Below are 22,280 nucleotides of genomic sequence, written 5' to 3'. Positions count from 1 at the left end.
TTTTAAAATTCCTCCCGCCTCTTACATGCAATCTTCTCACTGTGCTCTCTTTATAAATACTGACAACACTTTTTTTACACTCGTGCAACATGTTAATAAATTTGGCTCAATAGCTCTCATGCAGTGAGCTCACCGTTAGTTTTTATTACTTTAGTAATCAAAGTCTGCATAGTGACGCAGAAGAAAATCCACTGTAATCCCAGAGACTATATACTGTTGCCACTCTTTTCTGTTGTAATCATGACCATTTCATTGAGCCAAGTTGTTGCTCGACCTGTTTAAATACCTTGCGTTTCTCTGCCTCGCTCTCAGACCCGACAGCCCGCCGCACAGCCAAAGCTGGCCCAGCTGCTCGCAACAGGTACGCCAGCCAGTGGACCCTAAACCGCCCCCACCCGCCAGTCTCCTCTCACACTCTGAGCACTGATTGGAGGCTGCCCACACCCAGAGTGGCAGGCTCTGTTGACAAGGAGAGTGACAGCTACAGCGTCAGCCCATCTCAGGACACAGGTAAATGACACAGAGCTGCTCTGTGTGACCCTACGTGTCTAACAGCATAGCACCTGTATTAACCTTCACAAAATGCCATTGCACTAATTCTAACAATGATCCACTCCACTAACTCTGGGCCTGATCCAGACCGTGCACGGAGCAGCATGGTGTCAACAGAGAGCGCCTCCTCCACTTACGAGGAGCTCGCCAGAGCCTACGAGCACGCCAAGATGGAGGAGCAGCTGCGACACGCCAAATTCACCATCACCGAATGCTTCATTTCTGACACTTCGTCAGAGCAGATGACGGCAGGCACCAACGACTACACCGACAGCCTGACCTCCAGCACACCATCCGAATCAGGCATCTGCCGCTTCACCGCTTCCCCACCCAAGCCTCAGGACGTCAGTCGGGTTATGAACATGGCCGTGCCCAAGGCTCACAGACCGGGTGAGGCCAAGCTGTCCAGAGGCCACACGTCAGCCTGCCTGAAACTATAACTGCTCAACATCTCTAATGTTTACCCCTAATATTAACACCAGCAGTGAATTCATTCAAGCTGATAGTCGTCTTATTTAAAGTGAAACCACAAGTCGAATCTGAATGAAAACAACTTGGACACAGATGCAGAAGCATTGTCTAAAAATTCATTATAAATGTGGCAAAAAAGAAAGGCAGCGATATCTGCTTTAAAAGGCACAGGAACGTTTTGATAGTGTGAGCAAATCCCAGCCATTATAATGTAAATCCACATGAATGAAACTGTCCATTACCTGATTAGTGCATGCATTAGTGCATTACTGCTGATTTGGTGTTTTGTGCATTTCAAAATAAGACTGCCCAGTTATTCCACACGCCTTCAATGTCACAGGAGTGGAAGAGTAATTTGGCTGAAAAGAATAAGCAGGATTATTTTAGCCTGATAAGAACAGGGTGAAGTTGTTCAGGAGTGTCTGTCGTCTTACTGACCCTGCTCTGTGTTTGTTGTCCCTCAGGGGGCGAGCTGGTTCACCTTCCTCCCTATCTGCGCATGGACTTCCTGTTAAACCGAGGCATGTCTTGCTCGGGGTCATCTAGGGGGACAGCTAGTGGGGAGAGAGCGGCCATGGGTCAAGCCTGCCTTGAGCCCCAGAAGAGCCGCTCGCTGAAGCGGCCCTCTCGGATGGCGCCCCCGACACCTACAGAGGCCCCTCAGGCCAGCAGGGACCCAGTGGCCCAGTGGCAACCCGGATCAGCGGCCACACTCCCCCACAGAGAGGGCTCAGAGCTGGCCCAGGCAGCCAAGCTCAGCACCTCCCAGGAGTCCCTGCTGGACTCCAGAGGACATCTGAAACAGAGCAGCAACCCCTACGCAAAGTCTTATACGCTAGTATAACAGCAGGGGCACCTGGGGCGGGACTAGAACTCACTCTAACACTGGACTTAACACTCAAGTGCAGTAAACTGACTTTCACCACACAGTTCTGTATATATGTCCCCTCCCTCCGAGGACGGGGTCACTTTTACTAATGTCCTTTTATTTATTTTAGACTTTTCTTTCACCTCTTGTTTGTATTTTTTGTTTTGTTTTGTTTATTTGTTTGTATCACTTGAGAAAAAAAAATTTCACTCATTTGGAGAGGAGTCCAGTCGGAGCTTTGCCAAACTAATTGAGTAATGAGGGAGCATTTATTTATTCTTGTTCATTCTTTATAAGAAATTGGTGATTATTAATTGTTAGTTGTCAGCTATTATTGATCATTAATTACTGATTACCAAGTGATCTATTATCACCATCACTTCTCCAGTGTTTTCATAAGAACCTGGACATCTTTTTTTCTTCCTCTTTGGTTTCTTTTCCTGGTTTCTGGAAGATGACGATTTGGAGTCATGTTTTTTCCTATGGAATTTTCTTCTGAAGCATTCAGTGAAACTCGGAGAAATCTCGGAACAAAAGCAATTGAAACTAGAGTCCAAACTTTTCAGCTGCTCTCAAATTGTTACTTTTTTTGAAGAAAAAAAAATCTATTTCCTATGGATGCATGGGGACTGACCAATTAAAAGACAATGAGGATTATGATCGCGGCTGGGTGGGCAGCCCAGTCGAGCATTTTGTCACACTATGAAATGATCCAATGTGAAGATTTATTATTCTTATTACTATAAATATATATATAAAAAGAGAAATCACTTTTATTTGTGGATATTACAGGGAAGAATTGATTTGGTTAATAAAGTCCTTAGTCATGTTTGCACATATCTCATTTTAATTAGGAAATGGAGTCTCTGTTGATCTTTCTCTGTGTCCCATTCTCTGATGGTGCAATATGAAAAAAGATATGAAAAGTCTATGGAAACTATTGCTCTATACTGTACTGTAATGATGATAAATAACTATGTTGTGAGTATACTTACAGGGCCGGACACACTCCAGCTTTTGTATTCAGGTGTAGTTTACCACTGCTTGTCTGCCAGGTTGGTAAATGATGTTAGCTAGAACAGGGAGGTTTTTGAGTACTGATGGTTTGCACTTCACAACAGCCCGACTCAAGTGTGTCCAGATCCCTTCTCTCAGTGCACTAGGTAGAGTCTTCAGGGCTCTCACTGTCCTCAGTAGATTTACTGTTGCTGCATTGCAGCAATGCTCCTCTACAGGGAAAAAAAAACGTGAGACAATCCAGCAGAATTCCCCCCTTCGAACCAAACCTATAATGTCTATGGGAAGTATCTGAAAAAAAAAGTTCATGTGGATATATACGTAAGAAACTGTTTTTCTGTTCCTGTCTGCCCTGGCCCGTTTCTGTTCTCTTTCTTTCAGTTAGCCTGAGGGATCCAAAATGCTGTGAGGTCATAATGTCAGTTTCTATGATTAGTTTCTATGATTAACTGTCTTCATTATGATTATACATTTTAACAAAAAAAAATGTCACTTTTTATTTTTAACATGAGTGTTCACCATGGTGGCACTGGAATAAAGAGAAACTAACACAAAGGTTCAAATTTGATTAATAAAATGGCTGTTCCCCAAAGTGTCCCTCGCAGCTTTGATGGTGGGGCGGAGGTGACGGAGCAGACGGGCCCAGAGCGGGTGGAGGCCGCGCTCCCTGCCTGCTTGGGCCGTGAATTTCGGCGAGAGAGATGCCCGGTCTTCACCTCGTTTTTGTCACTGTGACAGCAATGAAACATGAGTTTCCTAATGTTGAGCGTTGTACTCCCTACCTGCAGGTGGCAGTGATGTGCTGCTCAGTACAGTCTGGTCAACACAATGAGCCTGCAGTGTGCTGAGACCCTCTCTATCAAACCTGCTTTAAACTAAGATGAGCAGCTGAGTCTGCCCTGAATCGTGGACGGGATGTTTTCCAGAGATATTCAGCAGCAAATGTGCAGCATGGAGAGATTTTGTCAGAAGACAAATGACGAAAACACCAACAAAGCCTCAAAATCCCAGAATGCACAGCAACAGTGTAAATGTTTCTTTTCCTTAAAGCAGGGGTGTCCAAGCCATTTTATTCCCTTTGATCGTATGTAGTGAAAGTCCCCTTTCTGTCAGTGTAAACAGTGAGATATAAGAAAAACAAGCGCAATTTCAACACTAAGTCTTGTTTTTTCTACATGCTGCTGTCGTAAATGAAAGAAATCTGTGAGCATGAATCTTAAATGTGTAAAATACAGAAATCTGGAATTCAATTACTTTAGTATGAATAGGAAAAGCTATCAGTAGGAAACACTAGGAAACTTCTGAAAATACAGTTGAAATTCCAGGGTCCTTCTTCACCTTTCCAAAGCTGATTCTCAACCCCGGGCGTTATGTTTGACACTCCTGCCCTAAAGGAAAAGAAAACAGGCAGTACAGTTGAGTCATTTTTCCCGGTGTCATGTTATTCCCACTGACATCTATTGACTTACTCTTTAGGGTTCCCAGTTTTGAGAGAGAGTCAGACGTCTGAACTGTTCATGATAAGCTATTATAATTTTTCATCCTCAGCTCAGATGTGTTTTAAGCAAAATTTCAAAAGTTTCCGTAGCTTCAGAATGAATCCCACGTCTGTGCTCAGGGATGACTGTATAAATCGAAGCTGACTGAAAGCACAAAACATTATTTTAAGAATGCCTAACACACCAGCAGCCTCACTTTTAAACGCCATGACATCCAGTGGTACTTGGTTTGCAGACTCCTAATGTCAGTGGCTCCACTCTCTCCATGAGGCTTTGCAGCTGTTGACTGCAATAACTGAGAAATTACACTGTAAATTATATACAATTATATAATTCATTTAAAATAAAAGCAGTTCAGATTTATTTTGAAAGCAGCCTTTGACCTTTACTGTGAAAGATTGAAAATCTGTGATCAGTTTGATTTCAGTTGTGTCGTCCATCGATGACGTGGAACATCAACGCTGATTATCCAAATTTAGATCAGTGATGTGACAGGTTAAAGCAACTAACCGTGCTCCAGGTAACTCTGCTACTGTCTCGTCTTTGGGTTTATCTAGAAAGACGCATTTGTATAAACAGGGCAGGACTGTTTATACAAAACTCATTTAAGAAAACCAAATGAATGAAACACTCAAAACTAAATCAGTTATATTTCTTTTAAATGTGACAGCGATGCCCCAGAACAGACTTTTTATCCAATGTTGTCAGAGTTTAATTATATAAACATGTCAGATATTTAATTATAGATGGTGGTGCTTGATGCCATATTGCCATAGAATATGAATGAATGCCCAAATGACTGTGCTGCCGGAGCGGGTGGAGTCAAATTTACTTAAAACAGTTCAGGTTGACCTTAAACATATCTGAAATCTTCCAAACATACTTATCAAATTCAGTTGTGGCTCTAAAATTATTCCCACAATCTTAAAACTGATGTATTTCTTCAGTTTTGAACTTAATTTTAAATAGAAATTCTCATAGAAACATTTTTCGTTTTTCTAACTTAGTGCCAGATGATTATGTTGCAGCCACAGTTGGTCGTGACTAACTGCTGTGGTGCCGTACACTGAGAAACTCTAGGATGGATTTAGCTCTGATTGCCTGAAACATGAAACTTCATTTCTAAAGACTACAAGTGTAATTCAGATCATTCATCTGAAATTGGGGAGTGGGACCAGTTCTTTCACTACCAGTGCCCCTCTGTACCACATGACTGTCCACGGTATTTGGAGGCATCAGGTTCACTGCTCCAGAACACATTTTAATAAAAGGTACTAACTTCATTTTAAGCTTTTTTTGGCATTAATCGATAAAGTTTAGTATAATTATTGTCATTTGAAAATCAAAGCACTTCTAGAGCTTGTGAGGGTGACATTTGGCCGGAGCAGGAATGCAGTTGGACCGATAACAGCTTCTTCACCATAACAGACATGTTCATTGAGGTTTTCAGATCATTTCACACATTTCTGTGGTATTATTAAGAAAGGATAAAGAGAACTGCCAAGCAATAAAGTGCCACTTAACAGGCAGAAGGCACTGTGGGACATGTAGGCTGAAGTTAAATATCACGCAAGGGACGAAATGCGCTGAAAAGACTGGAGTGAAACATATCAGTTTAATTTTCTGCTCTAATGAAGTCAGTGTCAATTTAAAGTGTTGTTAAATTTCAGCCTGTCAAGACTCCGTCTGGTGTTGCTGCAGAGGATAAGTGTGAACAGTAGTGACAGAATTATGAAGAATCTTCCTAAACTGGTTTATTGATTCTGAACTCACCAGCCTGCCATCCTGAAGAGTCCACCTGAGCCTCACACGTCCTGCCTGCTAAATTGCTTCCATGGTCTTATATCACAAGACACAGATTAGCAGGAAGGTGTATTACTCAGCATGACAACTGTATCTGCCATCCACCTCCAAAGTCCACAACAAATTAAGCACGGTGACAGAGATTTACTCACCACCACACTCAGTGGTTAATAACAGCTGTCATAAATAAGGTTCAGGCTGCACTGAATTCTTTGCCTCTGATCAGCCTGAGAAATATGAATCCATCGTTTGCAGAGCTGAGGAAGTGGTTCTGAAAACGTAAAGTAATAAGCACGGATGCATGTCCCAGTGCAGACCTGAAGCAATGAGCTCTGAGCATGGCTCAGGCAGCTGGCATTGTTTATGTTGTCATTTATTGGATTCCAGATATTTTTACTCCTCACAAACTCATTTAGTGAGTTACAGCAAAGGAGTTTATGTGATGATCACAGAGAAATCCTTACAGTGTGATCTGTTCGCACTCAGCTGGCAAAATCAACATCGATATATCCAAATGAAAAAGCGAAGAGATCAGATCAGATCAACTAATCAGAAATTTCTACAGATTTCACTGAAAATCTAAATTGAAATTGTTCCTTACAGATGTATTCAAGAATGTGAGTGTGCCCAACTCGTACTTAGCTGGGACACACATTCATACATGTATATAAAATCCCAATTTAAACACAGCATGTTGGGAAAAATGCCTACATAATAAAACTTTGCTGAAACTTAAACCTTAATTTGTGCAAGGGCTGCTATGAGCACTCAAGAAATGTAAAATAGAAGAAGTTTGGAACTATCAGGACTCTTTCTGAAGCCGGCTGCCAGGTTATCGATCAGGGAGGTGATGAAAAACCCAGGGCCAAAGGCACAAACCCGCACAGAGAAGACACGTCATCATAGATGCTTCCCTTCCAGTCTGAAGTTACTTTACACAATATGCTAAGAAGAAAGGGATAATCTGCCCACATCCAGGTTTGCAAATCATAAAGACACAAAAGAAGAAAGAAAACTTCACTTTAGTTTGTCATTATAGCTTGAGTTTACTTGTGGGAATATGGCAAATGTTTCAAATGAATTTTACAGATCATACAGTGCAGTAGGATGCCTGGACAGTTTCTGAAAAGAACATAATACACAGCATAACAAACATGTCATTACTTCCTGATAAAATCGTTGGTTTAATATTCTCAGCTTCCATTACGAATGATTTTAATGTGAAATAATACCCAATATATCTACTAGGAAACAGGTTTAAATTAGAATTTCACGTCTTCCACTCCACTGAGGTTCTGTTACTGAACACTGTGGTCAGCAGCTGTGCTTTTTGATGAGATGGCAGAAGAGCAGAGATTCACCTGCAGCACTGTGTTTAACGCCGTATGATATTGTTGCTCTGAAACGACACAAAAACCCCACGTAACTTACACTTAAAAAGTCTGCCTGCATTATAACTCAGTGTTTCCATGGTAACAAATTAGTAATGAGTAGCACTGCAGGGCAAAAATAGGAACACGTGGCTCAGCATTTGTGGTCTGCCATGCTGCGAAGGTGTTTTTAGAGCCAAGTGGAGACAGTCCAGTCACATACTGAATCCTGTCATGTCAACAAGCCCCAGGAGCTCATTTCTGATGCGTAGAATGTAGCTCATTTCTACATTGCTTAGATTTTATGCTCCTGGACACTGTTTGTGACAATCGAAAATAAAAATTTAATTGGATCTCCTGTTTTGTTTTTCCAGTTTTAATTAATTCATGATTTTGTTTTCTAGAAGCCAAACATCTGCTACTAGAATGATGGAGAAATCTGTGTTTGAGAAAGTTGTACTTTTAAGCTGCTTTAAAAAATATTTAAATTCAAAATATTCAACAGTTTGGTTAGTGCAACTCTTTTGTCCACATTACCAAAAATGTAAATCAAGTTAAGGGCACAGGTCCATAAGGACAAAAGGATGTTGAATGAGAAATCAACGACGTTCATGAATCACTTAAAACCTCTTTTCAAGGTCAATCATTAGAACCTTTTGATCCCAGCTTGTATATACTAGCAAAAAAAATTAACTAGTGCAATATTTGTATAGCACTGTGATCAATGAAAATAGACTTTTAACTGCAGCACACAAAGTACATTGTGTGTGCATTTAACCACTTTCACAATCGTCACTAAAGTTTTCGTATAATCTTGCAGCTTTGCACATGAATGCTTCACTGTCAGCTTTTTCAACTTTCTTCTTAAATCACAGATGTTGAAGCATGTGACCTGCTGCATGCGGTGCACGAATTCTGTAGCAAGGAAAGAAATACTCAAAAAAAAAAAATCACTCCTTTCCGTTGTCTTTATTTATTTCTCTGTAGAAGTGGGTATGCATGTGTGCACGTATGTGTGAGCTTTCATGCATGCATGTGTGTGCTTGTACAATACACGTGAGCCAATCTAAAAATGAACAATCACACTGGAACCACAACAAAGAACCACAATCACAACATCTGCAGTCTCAACAAAGATACAACTGAGAGAGTCATCGGGGGAAAAGTGTGTTGGAGAGGAGATCTCTGACATGTGAACACATTTAGAGACACTAAACTGATTGGATTTTAAAGACACTGGTAACAGTATGGAATCATTCTGCTCAGCCACAGGAAGAAGCCAGTAACAGGCCTCCAGTGGAGCCCAACTCTTCTGCTGGTACTGTGACCCAGATTATAGCATCAATCAAAGATCGCTGTTTAACATTACATGAGAAGACCTGCCAGCTTCCTGTTTATGTGGGTGTGCAGTGAGTGTGAAACCACACTGTAAAGTGTCACTGAAGTAAAAAAGAAATAGCAAAATTATATTATTATCTAAATACATACACCAAGAAAGTAATAATGCAACATTTTGTATATAGTAAAGTTATTCATTATGCACAGACTTTCACAAAGGTACAATTTAACCGCACCCTTCTACCTCCACCTTCAGGAATCTCGCCCTCACCCTCCCTTTCCAGTTCATAATGATGCAGTTTAATTGACATGCATGACCGGGCCCACGTCAGCTGAAGACGAGGCTAAGAGATGCCACTCTACGACTTCACATCCTGCTTCTTTTTCTGGAATTTCCTGAACTGTGACTGGATGGTCACAGCAGCCTTCGCCGTCTCCGGGGCGTCCATGTCGATGTCGAAATCCGGGGGGAGGTTGTTCTTCTTTTCTTCTGGGGAGAGAGGAGACGTGGAAATGTGAGAGGACAGCAGGACTTTCAAGAGGGGAGTTCATAAACATATCAAAAGTTCCTGAAAGATTTCTCTCAAGGCACAATCTATGCTGTCCACTTTCACTCTCTGTCTCTTTAGCAATAAGTGGGTGTTCGCTGTTCGGCTAGCTGTACTCAAATGGGAAAATCCACCTGTTAACCGTAACATTGGGGTTGGCGAAGTGATTTATGCGGAGGAGAGCTTGTTTGAGTCACCAGACCGACAAGCTGGTGTCTGACGATCCAGCTTTTCCTCAACAGGCCACAACCAAGAACTGAACCACCAACTTTCCAACTGATGGATGACCTGTTCTATCTTCTGAGCAAAATGAACCTCTAGTAATGTGACGTCATCTGAATACAGTGCATCAAATGATAAAGGACTCACTACTGCCCCCCTGAGGCTTGTAACATATAATCACCAACACACTTCATCCCAGAGGGTCAAATACTGTTGTTCTGTAAGCTGCAAGTTTGTAATTCCTGTCAATAATTAGGATGTAAACTCATCCAAGTTAAGGAAGTTTGGGGCTTTGTTTTCACTCACTAATTTGTCTCACTTTCACAGGATGGATTCAAGCTTCAAACTTACCTGGTAAACCTGTGCGCTGAAAAAATATTTGATGCCAAATGACTTTTTATGTGTTTTGGCAAAGAAAACCTTTACAAGTGTCCACATGTCATGAACTGGGAGTCTCAATATTTCTTACCCTTGGTGTCCAAAACGCTAAGTTTCTGTTTTATCCTGTGAAAGAGAACATTCAGCAACCAGGGCTGTTTTTTTATTCCTAGTTATTACAGGTATTGTAAACTTTTGGTTTTACAAAAATATGTAAATTTGCATAAAAGTTTTTTGAGATGAAGACTAGCTGGTTAGTTTGACAAACTTGGCTAACCTCTACTCCTGACACAGAGAGCAAGGTAAAGCCGCTTCTTGGAACATATGCATGAATACTGCTTCTACTTACATTATATTTTCTCTTTGTATTTAATTTCAAACCATTATTTTACACTGATCCGCCAGCTTCATGAGCCTAACTTTTATCCTCGTCAGGCTGGAAGATCCTCGACAGCTGAGGGAAGCCTAATGTTTTACAGATTCAAAGAGACCGGTAAACTCTGGGCATGGGGAAGCCATTAAACGAGCCATTATTGGACACGAACACAACAGTATAAACGGCGGTTTATAAACACAGAAAGAAAACATTTAGTAAAGATTTTGCAGTTTACTGCTCTGTTGCAGTGCTGCAAAAGTGACCTCTTTCTTGTTAGATGTAAATGTCATTACAGATGGCTGACATTCAGTAAAAGGACAGAGCAGAAGCTCCCAAACTGACAAAAGAAGCAAACGGGGAACGTGCTCTTCACAGCGCAGCAGAGAAGATTCTAGTTCTTTAAGCCAGAACCCAAAACTCCTTCAAGCCTCCGGGTGCTGTGTGTGAAGGGAATGAGATGCACTGTACTTAATTAAGAAACAAGCTTCTGATTAATAGATTCAAAGCAACAAAGATGAAGTGCCCAAACAGGGATAAACAGAGAAGACAGAAGTGCATCTGGCTGCTTGATCACAGAACATGAACATGTGAAAAGTTTTACAGGATATCTCTTCAGTTCTCACGGCAATAAAAAAAACCCACCAGAAAACATCATGCTCATTCATTTTAAAAGGTCAGTTGTTTATTTGAGCATTACAGTTTTCATGCAGTACAGTGCTCCGTGCGTGGTTGTGCACTCTTGCATGAAAGGTGATTTTTTTCCAAATGGCCTACTTACGCTTAGATGGTACCTTTTGTTGACCTTGAAGCCCTTGGATGACAGTGAAAAACAACTTTATATTTCATAACTGCAGAAGCCACACACACATCTCTCTCTATTACACACACACACCATCACTCTTTATAGTCACACCTGCTCCACATGGCTCATGCCCTTTACACCACAAAGAAACTTTTAAAAGCACATCAGGCTTTAGGTCATATGTATGTCATACTGCTGAACCAATGAATGAATCCCATCTGTAAATCATTGCTGCAGATCATTTACATATATATTACAGCAACCTTAGAGTATATGGACAATGATTAGTGAAGGCCTAGGCAAACAAACATTGGAAACATCTATAATCTTGAAACAGGGAAATGTAAATTATCCCAGACTGCAAGGCACTGTGGACTTTGGCAGTAACTTTGTTTCTATCTTTATCTGCTGGAGTCAGAAAAGAAAAAAAAGTTTAAATTAAGAAATAAAAGATAACAATTCCCATATGTTTAAGTGTTGCTTAGAATTCTGAGTATATTAAATGGTACAGTCCATGAATGTTGTAAAGTAAATTAGTTGTTATGTTCTGTATTTTTAAGAGATATAGCTTCGTCCCACAAGCCCCACACAATGGGCCGCCATGTTTGACTTCAGGTTTTGCTGCTGTTCTCTGGGCCTCTTTCACGCCACTGTCCGCATACGCACATGGAAGAGCAGGAAGGTCTTGCTGACAAATATAAACTGCTACAGTGAGAAATTGCTTTTTGAGATTTCCCTTTTTCTGAAGCTGGAACATGGCATGTAATTTATATGAATGGATTAAAAAAATGTTAGAGGTGAGAATAGAGACATTGGAGTGGCTATGCCAAAGCAAACAGGCAAATGACAGCAGTTGTATGGCTCCATCTATGTGAAGGAGGTTTCTATACAATCTATGCAACACATGTCATCTTTGGATTTGTGATTCCTGATATTGTCATGTGTTGAGCATTATTCATTTTGTGAGTGCCTTTTCTCTCCTGCATAGAATTCAAGGGCACACAGCTTACCACCTCTTCTTAAAAGGAAAGACCAAAACGGACAAATGTCACAAGAATGCAATTCACACGTGTCAAATTCAATTTAGTGTCCTCAAATTCCTCCTGATCACTGCTGTCATGTCCCCCTTCGGACCGAGCCAGAGCTGCAACACACTTCATCATCCCAAAGGTTGAGACAAAAATCCATTTCAACACGGGGTCTTTACAGGGTTATCAGCAGCCCCAGAGACGGAGGCGAAATAACATCCGGTCCTTCTGTGCTGAATGAACTATGGAACTGTTTGGCAGTGAATGGGCTGCTATTAACCTGCTACACTGATTGTGTGAGAAGAATGTTACCTTCGAGCAGTGGAGGAGATTACATTCAGTGAGTGCCGTGAAATTGAATTCAGAAAATGTGCAGACTACAATGACTTACTTAGATTTACTTACAAGATTTATGACACCTTCTCCATGGTCGAACAGCTGCTGAATGCATATTCCTGACAGGATATATATATTTTTTAAGCTTAGTTAGCGACTGATAATCCTGCAAGCCAGACTGATTTTCTCACCTGAGCTCAGGTCTTGAAAAATGCCATTCACTGGTGTGAGGTTCATTAGAAGCAGTCTTTTGTTCTTCCACACTATCATTTTGCCAGGATGATAGTTCTGCACTTAGCACCATTTATGAATTTCAAAGGATTCTGCCAAGTATTCACAGTCCAATTTTGCTGTTTATAACTCAAGGGATTAGAATTACTTCATCGTGCCAACAATACCATGGCCCAGTTTACAAAGTAAGTCACTGCCATGCTAGAAAGAACTGGTGTGTTGTTTCAGATAAACAGTGAAGAAACAAACTGAAATTAACTATTCAAATTAAATAAGAAAAGCACGACAGGTATACTGGAGCACAATGTTAGATTTCATTTTATCAGCATGAAATTTCACAATAATAATCCTTAATTGCAGAGAAAACATTCAAATATGAGGATTTAAAAAATATATACTTGTATTTATTCATTTATTTATTTTAAGAAAACTGGTTGTAACACTTTCTTATTGTTTAAAGATGTCAGATATAAAAATTTATGTTTTTGCCAAGTTGTATCATTACCAAGTGAAAACCTCTGAGGATGAAAAATGAAGCCATAGCAGCATTGCCAAAAACGACTGTTTTGAGGCTGGTTTAGAGGCCATGGGTCCTGATACGCTCCCATATTAAAATGCCCAGCTTCAGCTCTGTAACTAACTGTAACGGTCCTGGGTCGTTTGACCCAGTGCTTTGAGTTTTATTTTGATGGTCTATGTTTAAGTTCATTTATGTCATTGTCCGTGGTCCTGTGTGTGATGTGCGGGTAGCCACACCCCCAGGCTGGGCCATCACCGGCACACCTGCTCTCCATCGGGGTGATTACCTGAAGAGCTACTTAATAACCCGGCGCTGACGGATGCTCCACGCCAGTCCGTTAATCACCTCTCTGTGGTAACTAGACTCCCGCGAAAGCGTTGCATTACTATCTTGTTGGAACTGCGTTAAATCTGCCTACTTGTGTCTAGGTTTCGATCCGGCGTTCAGCGTCTGCCACCTGCCTGTCCTCCTGCTCAATTGGATCACCTGGTGCATCATCTGGCCCATCCACTACCTCCACGGACTTCCCTCCTCAGCTCCCACGGTCCCGCTCTAATCGTAAGCCAACTGGTCTAACTCAGTTTTGATGTGTTTCCTCCGCTTCCCGGCTCCCTAGTAATCTTCTCCCCTTTCTGTTGCAGCCTCCCACGGTCCCGATTCCGGCTTCCTCGCATCATTGTTTCCCGGGTTTTGTAGTTCCTCGTTTTGCTCCTTTGGTTTTCGCCTTTTGTTATTATAATAAAGTGTCCTTTTCTGCTAGCGCTTGAGTCTGCGTTTGGATCCTTTTGTGCACGCGCGCCGCGGCGCATGACAATTTAGTTACCTTATACCCCTACGTTGCCCAGTTATAGTTCATTTTTTATTAGATTCCCCTTATGTCTTCACCCCTTGTGTTTAAGTCGCCCTTCATGTGGTTCATTGATGCCTTTCTCTCCCATCTGCTCCTCTTGTTTACATGTTTTCCACTTGTGATGCATTCCTTCTGTCACGTGTTTCCCCCCAGCCATCATGTTCTGTTTGTGCTTAGTTATGTACGTGTCTCATCCCCAGTCCCCTTTCCCCCTCTGTATTCATAATGTGCGTGTCCCTCAACAGTCCGTGTGTCATGTCTGCGTCCTGTTATGTTTCCTGTTTTATTTTGAAGAGGTCTGGCGTTCTATGTTCAGTGTATTTAGTTTCACTTCCCCTGATCACCTCCTGTGTGTATTTAGTCTCCGAGTTTTCACTCATTCCTTGTCCGGTTGTCTGCTTTCCTGCTATGTGTGCTTGTTACTACATCCATGTTTCCAGGGATTTCGTGTATTTATGTCAAGTCTTCAAGTTCCAGGTTTTTCATGCCGGGTTTCCACGTTCATGTTCCAGTTTTTTTGTGTTATCGTTGGATCACCCAGTTTAGGTTATAGTTTAGTTTCACACTTGCCCTTCTGTTTTGTATTGTTCCACCGGCCTTGAATAAATGGCTCGTTTTTTGTCAAGCTCAAGTTTTGTTCTTTCGAATGTCAGGACTTGGGTCCTCCTCCTCACTCCATACAGTCTGCTTCAGCCAGATTGTGACACTAACATGTGCACAAGCTGGTGTGAAAAACTGTCTTGGTGGATTTATGAGGTTGTGTTTGTTTGTTTGTTTTTGTCTCTCAGTTTGTTGTTTTAACTTGATGGTTTAAAGCAGAATATATCTTAAAATTAAATATGCAAAAATGCCCAAACACTTGAACTCTAGTGTGGGTACATTTACTCAAGAACTGTGCTTACTAAATGCAAAAAATACGCTTATTTTACTGTAAATCTTTTCCATCATGTTCACAGCTGTGGATAATATAAAACCTATAATGTGCTTTAAAAACACTTATGCAGTGCTTTAAATTAAACCACAAATTTAGCTTGTTATTGTGGTGTTGAGGTCACTTTAGTGTGTAAAGATTTATGCACGATTGTCTTTTAAACAATCTAATCTTTGGTGAAAACTTCACATTATTTAAATTCGGTTTAAAAATACCTTGGACAGATGCTTTGCTGTTTCCGGTCATTGGGCCAGATGCTTGTCTCTGCAAAAATGAGAAGAGAAACAATGAGCAATTAAAAGTTACAATTAACATCAGCCTGAGACGCTACATGTAAACCTGCCTTCAACCCAAAATATGTTGTTCATTCCCCCAAGTACCAATCTGATCGTTTCCTGGACCAAAACAAGCATCTGCTATAGTCACACAGATGTGAGCAACACATAAGACAATTGAAAGGAGAGGTGTGGTTCTTTGTGAGGCGAGCCAGGATGTGATAAGCTGATCTATAATCCATGTTTCTGCAGCAGAGACAAGTTTGCTCTACCTGCTCCTGCAGCTCCTGAGAGTTCTCTGATGGGATGATGCCGTTCGCCTGCAGTAAGACTGCATCCAGGCTTACAGTGTGAGCCGAGGCTCGCTTCATTCACAACTTCTGCTTTTCTAAGAGTTTCCTTCACATGGACCTTTGGTTTCGTGCCGTTTATTTGGGGTGGCTGTGGCTCAAGCACTAGAACAGGTCAAAGGTTAGCGGGTCAATCATTGGCTGCATACCAACATATACTGGGTTCTGAGCTGATGTGCATACAAAAAAGTGGTTGGATTGTTAATAAATATTTATTACAAAGTATAAAAAGTACTGCAACATGCAGTTTACTGCTAATCATGCCAATACGTAATGCTACAAAAAAGGCACGTCTTATTTTTTATGCTTGATATTGACATGCACGGACTGCGACTGTGTAGAGTATAATTATATAAAGTATTAAGTATCATTTTAGTTTGGCATCTGTGCCATCAGTGTTCCTCATTCTTGATAAACACACAATATGGCCAAAAGTATTCACCCACCCATGTAAATCACTGAATTCAGGAGCTCAGTGAATTGCAGCCTGGTACCGTGATTGTCAGGGACCTGGATCTGAGCGACCTGGGGTCCCTGAGCAGTTATGGACTTGTATTACATTATATGTATTTTTGGTGTTGCTGTCCCTCGTTCTCCCTGCTTGCAGGTATGTGTGTGAGTCTGGGTGTGTCTGGGAGCACCTGTTTACAGGCGCCTTCAGGCCTGGTAGGTGTGGCCCTGCCAGGTGGTTGGCCACACCTGAAAACCATCACACAGCTGACGAAGCCCCGTAGGAGGAGCTACTTAAGATTGTGGTGGAGCTCTCTCCGACGCTGGATCATTGCGTCACTTCACGTTAGTCTCTCGTCCGGTCAGTACGGTTAGTCTGCCGCATTGTGTGTGTCTTACAGCTGCCTGTTTGTTATCTCCCCAGGAGGAGTGTGGAAACAAGAGCTCAGCGAGCACGGGGTGCTCAGACACTGAGGAGCGGGGACAAGGAACACTGACACTGGGAAGAGGACGTCACGGGAGTCGGGAGCGCACTGAGGATTTATTGTTATTTTCCATTTTCACTGTAAATAAATGCACTGTTTGCATTCAGAGCTCCACGCCTTCCTCACATCCCCACGGTTGGCCAGTGTCAACCGTGACAGTGATAGGATGTTACTTGTCCAGTCGTGAAATGTCTTCACTACTAAATATTCCACAGTCAGCTGTTAGTGTTATTATAGCAAAGTGAAAGTAACTGGGAATGACAGCAATTCAGCCACAGCCATGCAAAATCACAGATCGGGCTCAGAAAACGCTGAGACGCACAAAGGTCGCCAAGTTTCCGCAGAGTCAATCGCTACAAACCTCCAAATTTCATGTGGCCTTCAGATTAGCTCAACAACAGTGTGTAGAGAGCTTCATGTCATTGGTTTCCATGGTCAAGCAGCTGCATCCAAGCCTTACATCACCCAGAGCAATGCAAAGCATCAGATGCAGTGGTGCAAACCACACCGCCACTGAGGAGTAGAGACGTGTTCTCTCTAGCTCTATAGTCCATGAAGTAACAAATCATGCTTCTCCTTCTGTCACTCAGATTACCAAGTCTGGTTTTGGTGGTTGCCAGGAGAACGGTACTTGTCTGATGCTTTGTACTAAATGTAAAGTTTGGTGTAGGGGTGATTGTGGTGTGGGGTTGTTTTTCAGGAGCTAGGTTCATCCCCTTAGTTCGAATGAAAGGAACTGTTAATGCTTCAAGAAAACAAGACATTTTAGACAATTCCATGCTCCCAGCTTTGGGGGAACAGTTTGGAGATGGCCCCTCCCCGTTCCAACATGACTGCACACCAGTGCACAAAGCCAGGTCCATAAAGACATGGATGAAGAGGTTGGTGTGGAAGAACTTGACTGGCTTGCACAGAGTCCTGACTTCAACCTAATAGAACACTTTTATGAGAATATAATAGAATATTCAATGTGTATAGAGGGTTTATATAGCTCTGCTGCCTGGACGCCTAGATAAAGCCAAATATCTCCCCCCAGAGTCCCCTTATGCCATCAGGAGAGCAAGTAGAAGAAAAACTTGTTTGGCAACTTGGCCATCTGTTTTTCTGTTTACATGCAGAAATCTCCTGGGATTCCTGGCATCGTGCTTACTGTCAGTTGGTTGATTGTGGTCTGTTATTCAAGAGGGCAGGAGGCAGTGCCATGAAGTGATGGTGCCATACATCACACCTCCACCCACCACAAGCGAGCATTCAGCCAGAGCTGAGATCCAGGAGGAGAATGACAATAAGAGTTGAGCAATTGTTTCAGTACAATGTGAAGATGGAGCACAATATTGATGAACAGTAAAAAACGGCAGGTCAGAACTGGATGCACACACGTGTGTGTGTGTGTGTGTGTGTGTGTGTGTGTGTGTGTGTGTGTGTGTGTGTGTGTGTGTGTGTGTGTGTGTGTGTGTGGTTACTTTGAGTGAGATTATTTTTGTCTTTGTCTCAAAAACTCATTTTGAGTTTAAAGACGGAGACTGAACAAGAGCTGTATATATCATTATCATAGCAACTCCTGCATCATCACCAGGTGTATTTTAGCTGCAAGCTATGGCAACAAAGTATGTTTAGCCTTATTGGTTCATGAAATATAAATAAAATGTTTTCCTTTAAAGTCTGGAGGACAGCGTTCTTTTCTCCAACATGCCCACTCCATTCTTCCCTTAACAGTCTTCCATTTTTCACAGCTTACATGACGGCTGAACTTCTAATGTGCACACTCTTTACACATTAGCACATTTTTTCTGCACTATTTGATTCTCTGTTCCATTTCACTTCTTCAGCAGAGGTTTCATCTCTTCAATTTCAGAACAAGAGCGCGCCTGCAGTCTATATCATAAGATGACTTTAGGGAGCAACGAGTGACTTTCATATGAGTTGTTTGTCACGGCCCATCCCAGTTTTTACTTAGGTTTAGGGATGGGTATTGATAAGATTTCCATGATTCCGATTCCATTTTCGATTCTGTTTAACGATTCGATTCTTTATAAAAAAGGAGAACACTAAGGTCGATTAGCTTAGAACTTTGTTTTATATCTTCTCTTTGAACAAGATAGAAATTTAGGAGTAACATGGCCTTACAAACCCAACAGTGAGATCTTAAGAGATCCAGCCTACGGCTCTTCAATCGGGTGTCACAGGGTCCCCGGGGAAAAAAATTGTAAATGTAAAATAATAAAATAAATATTCTTCTGTAGCAATAACAAAGTTTAACATAAATTATTCTGTAGCAATTACACAAGAATATCCAGTAATGTCCCTGCCTACAATTAAACACATTCACTTACTGAAAATCATCTGCTGTGGCAAACGGGTGCAAGCCTTTGACCACAAACTGAGTCACTGCTCGGTGACATTCGTCTATCCTGGCCTGAAAGGAGACGCTACCAGTAGACTGCAGTGAGAACTGCCAGCATCTGAGCCGGGCTCTGTCTCTCTCATCATGGTCACTAAATGCACAGTAATGGCAGGTTTTGTAATAAGGCAGATCGCGCTAACATAATATGCACTGTTAGTTGATTGTTTACCTGCCGCATTAACGGGAGAGGACGTGCAAACGTTACCGCTGCTGCTGGGTTGAGATTCACGAGTCCGGAGCGGAATTAAAAACACGACATTCATTTAAGGTCATCGCGTGTTTTGTGAGCAAATGCTTTTGCATATTCGTAGTGTTTCCTGCCTTAAATGAAATATCTACTTTTCAAGTATTGCAAGTTGTCCTGTTGTCATCAGGTCTCGTAAAGTATAACCAAATTTTTGAGCGTTTGAGCCGCTTAGGCGCCATGTTTCCTGCCAGGTAAATGACGCTCCGCAACGTGTTGACATCATTCGGGGCGACTGGAATCGATAAGAGAATCGTTTGCAAAAAGGGCAAACAATTCCAAGGAATTGAAACAGTGGGAACCGGTTCTCAACAAGAACCGGCTTTCGATACCCATCCCTACTTAGGTTTGACTCTCATCACTTGTGCCCTTAGTTCAGTTGAGGAAGCAGCATTGTCACTGTGCAGAAATGTGTTTGTGTTGCATGTCCAGGCGGCTGGCCGCCTGTGAGCTGGGGCTCACGACTGTTCCAGCCGTGCCGTGTCCATCTGCCACGCGGCCGACCTCCAAACCAGCATCGCCGGCGCCACTGGATTCGCGGGCGGCCACCTGAACTCGCACCTCCCTGTTGGGTGCCGACGGTCCAGGCTGATTCCCTCTCCCACTCGCGGCGGGGGAGTAGGTTCAGCCAGATGGCTCCCCGGCCTCAATCGGGTGATGGAGGTATGTGGTGGGGCGCGGTCTGCGGTGCCGTGCAGGGAGGGTGGACGCACCTGCACGGCATCCTTAATCACGGCCGCTCAGTTAAAAACACGGGGACTCAGGGGTTGTGGTGTGATGTGATTTCAATGAAATGGCTCTAAGTGATGATCTGTGGTCCCGCTGTGCCTTATTTACACCACAGAATATAGATTCAGGAGTGGAGTAACCATCAGCTATCTACTCTACATAGATGAGATCAAACTGTATGCCAAGACTGACATCAATGTATTTTCACTTACACAAGCAGCTTTTTTATGTGCATTAAAGTTATATAAAAAATTTGCAAATGCAAATGCAAATTCTTTGCTGACAGTTTAACCAAAAGGCATTTCCAGTGGAAACTGGCCGACATATCCTCAGCATAACCATGTAGAATATCCACACAACTTAAAAAGAGGTCATACACACACAATACGGTAAAATTATGTTGAAGCGCAGTACGTATCACTCCGCGAGGCTCCTGCCAACGATAGCCGTAATGCTCCGACAATCCATCGAGCGGTGCGGCTTCGTATCTTAGCAAAGTCGTACTGAAACATTTGACAGATTTTCGAGCGCCGTGCACATAAAATCATTTCGAGGTCAGTAAACACAACCAGAATTCATACATAAGGCACACGGGATTATAAGGGGCTCTGTCGATTTTTCAGAAAAATCAAAGGATTGATTTTAAGTGCGCCGTATTTTCCAAAAAACACGGTAATAACGACGGCCCGCTAGCATGCGCTACCAAAAAATAGTGCTTTGTTGTGTATCTGACGGACGAAAGCTAAACCAGTTCCACACCACTGAAGCTGCAGCATTTTTACAAACCAGTTCTGGTTCATCAGTTTCATTCAACGATCCGCTTTCGCTCTTCTTATTCTGCGTCGCCGCCATGTGTGTATGAAAACAAAGGCACTGCGCATGCGCGTTTTACCCATATTCTATCGCCATATTTCATTTTCTTATCGTTGCCCAACATTACACTGTGAAAGGTATGATATGGCCCAGCCCTAGTCCATACCCAGGTATTTAAATGCATCTACTTTTGCTATCTCCACTGCTTGCATGTTCACCTTTGGTTCCCTGACAAGATGATCCCACAGTAAAGTTGAGGTGTGGCGTTTAGGGAGTACAAACCTTCCATTGTGTGTTTTCTGTTTGGTTATGGTGCGTTTTTGTGACACCAGTTGTTTTGCTACTGCATAAAGATAAAATTTCAATTGTTTTCTTTGCTAAGCTGTCTTTAATGTTTAAATACAGCACTGGTTCATCTCTTGAGGTAGGTGACATTTTTATACTTGAATGATTCATAACAATCATTATAACATCATCATTCATCATTCATAACAACAACTCAATGTTATGTTGCTAAAACAAAACAAAACAAAAAAATAGAAAAAAAGATATTCCTCTAAAAATGTTCAGGTACAAGGACTGGACTGAAAATACGTGTACATCAGTGGCGGAGCGTGGGGGTGGCTTACTGGGCTTAAGCCCGGGTTGTTTTGTCAGAAGCCCGGGGTCTTTTGGAGTGTAATTTTTTCATAGTTAGATGTCTGGCTGACACTGTATAAAACAAAAAACTAAACACAGTATTCGAAGCACATAGTGCACACTTCGGTACCGAGCCCCGCAGGGGACATGGGAGAAAAAAAAATTAAGACGGACTTTTGCGAGATCTCGCAAAACTATCTCGGGATCTCGCAAAACAAACTCGGGATCTCGCAAAAGTTTTGCGAGATCTCGCAAAATTTTTAGCCGCATTTTAGCCGTCTCGACCTCCCGTTAGCTCGAAGCTAACGGGAGGTCGAGACCTACTACAGCCGGGAGGAACACCGCTTTCCCGGCACATCGTGCCTCGACCTCCCGGTCGGCTTCGAGCCGGCATCCGAAGAATGTGGCTAAAAGTTTTGCGAGATCCCGAGTTTGTTTTGCGAGATCTCGCAAAACTTTTGCGAGATCCCGAGTTTGTTTTGCGAGATCTCGCAAAACTTTTGCGAGATCCCGAGATAGTTTTGCGAGATCTCGCAAAAGTCCGTCTTAATTTTTTTTTCTCCCATGTCACCTGCGGGGCTCCGTACTTCGGGAATTTACGACTGTGCGTAAATCCCCCCTAATATTGGTATGATCCAAGCTCAGACACTAAGCGGGGCAGCTGCTGCCTGCGAGTGCGCTGTTAGAGAAACGCAGCCAGGCGAGCTGAAGACTCTTCTGATAGGTTAGTAGAGTCCATGTGAGTAAATTG

At 42.3% G+C, this 22,280-nt stretch overlaps 2 protein-coding genes across 3 annotated transcripts in view; one reads left to right on the top strand and one right to left on the bottom strand.

Moving 5' to 3' along the window:
• The window catches only part of dscama (Down syndrome cell adhesion molecule a), a 109,330-nt gene extending 105,799 nt beyond the window's left edge, over positions 1–3,531 (top strand). The window contains exons 31-33 of one of the 2 annotated variants that reach the window (XM_004561608.4): positions 313–510; positions 640–942; positions 1,488–3,531. In XM_004561608.4, the coding sequence (XP_004561665.1) occupies positions 313–510; positions 640–942; positions 1,488–1,867 (881 nt within the window). In that variant the 3' untranslated portion in view covers positions 1,868–3,531. The remainder of the gene's footprint in view (positions 1–312; positions 511–639; positions 943–1,487) is intronic. The other variant, XM_004561609.4, reaches the window with a different exon arrangement.
• Positions 3,532–7,231: 3,700 nt separating this feature from the next.
• LOC101480811 (calmodulin regulator protein PCP4) overlaps positions 7,232–22,280 on the bottom strand; it is a 30,139-nt gene continuing 15,090 nt past the window's right edge. Inside the window, exons 3-5 of the mRNA XM_014408397.3 lie at positions 15,356–15,404; positions 11,221–11,253; positions 7,232–9,408 (exon numbers count right to left, since the gene is read on the bottom strand). Coding sequence (XP_014263883.1) covers positions 9,278–9,408; positions 11,221–11,253; positions 15,356–15,404 — 213 coding nt within the window. The 3' untranslated portion in view covers positions 7,232–9,277. The remainder of the gene's footprint in view (positions 9,409–11,220; positions 11,254–15,355; positions 15,405–22,280) is intronic.

Source organism: Maylandia zebra, linkage group LG10, assembly GCF_041146795.1.
Source record: "Maylandia zebra isolate NMK-2024a linkage group LG10, Mzebra_GT3a, whole genome shotgun sequence".
Classification (NCBI taxonomy): Eukaryota; Metazoa; Chordata; class Actinopteri; order Cichliformes; family Cichlidae; genus Maylandia; species Maylandia zebra.
The sequence above is the reverse complement of the archived record's forward strand: the minus strand, read 5'-3'. Positions and strand labels throughout refer to the sequence as shown.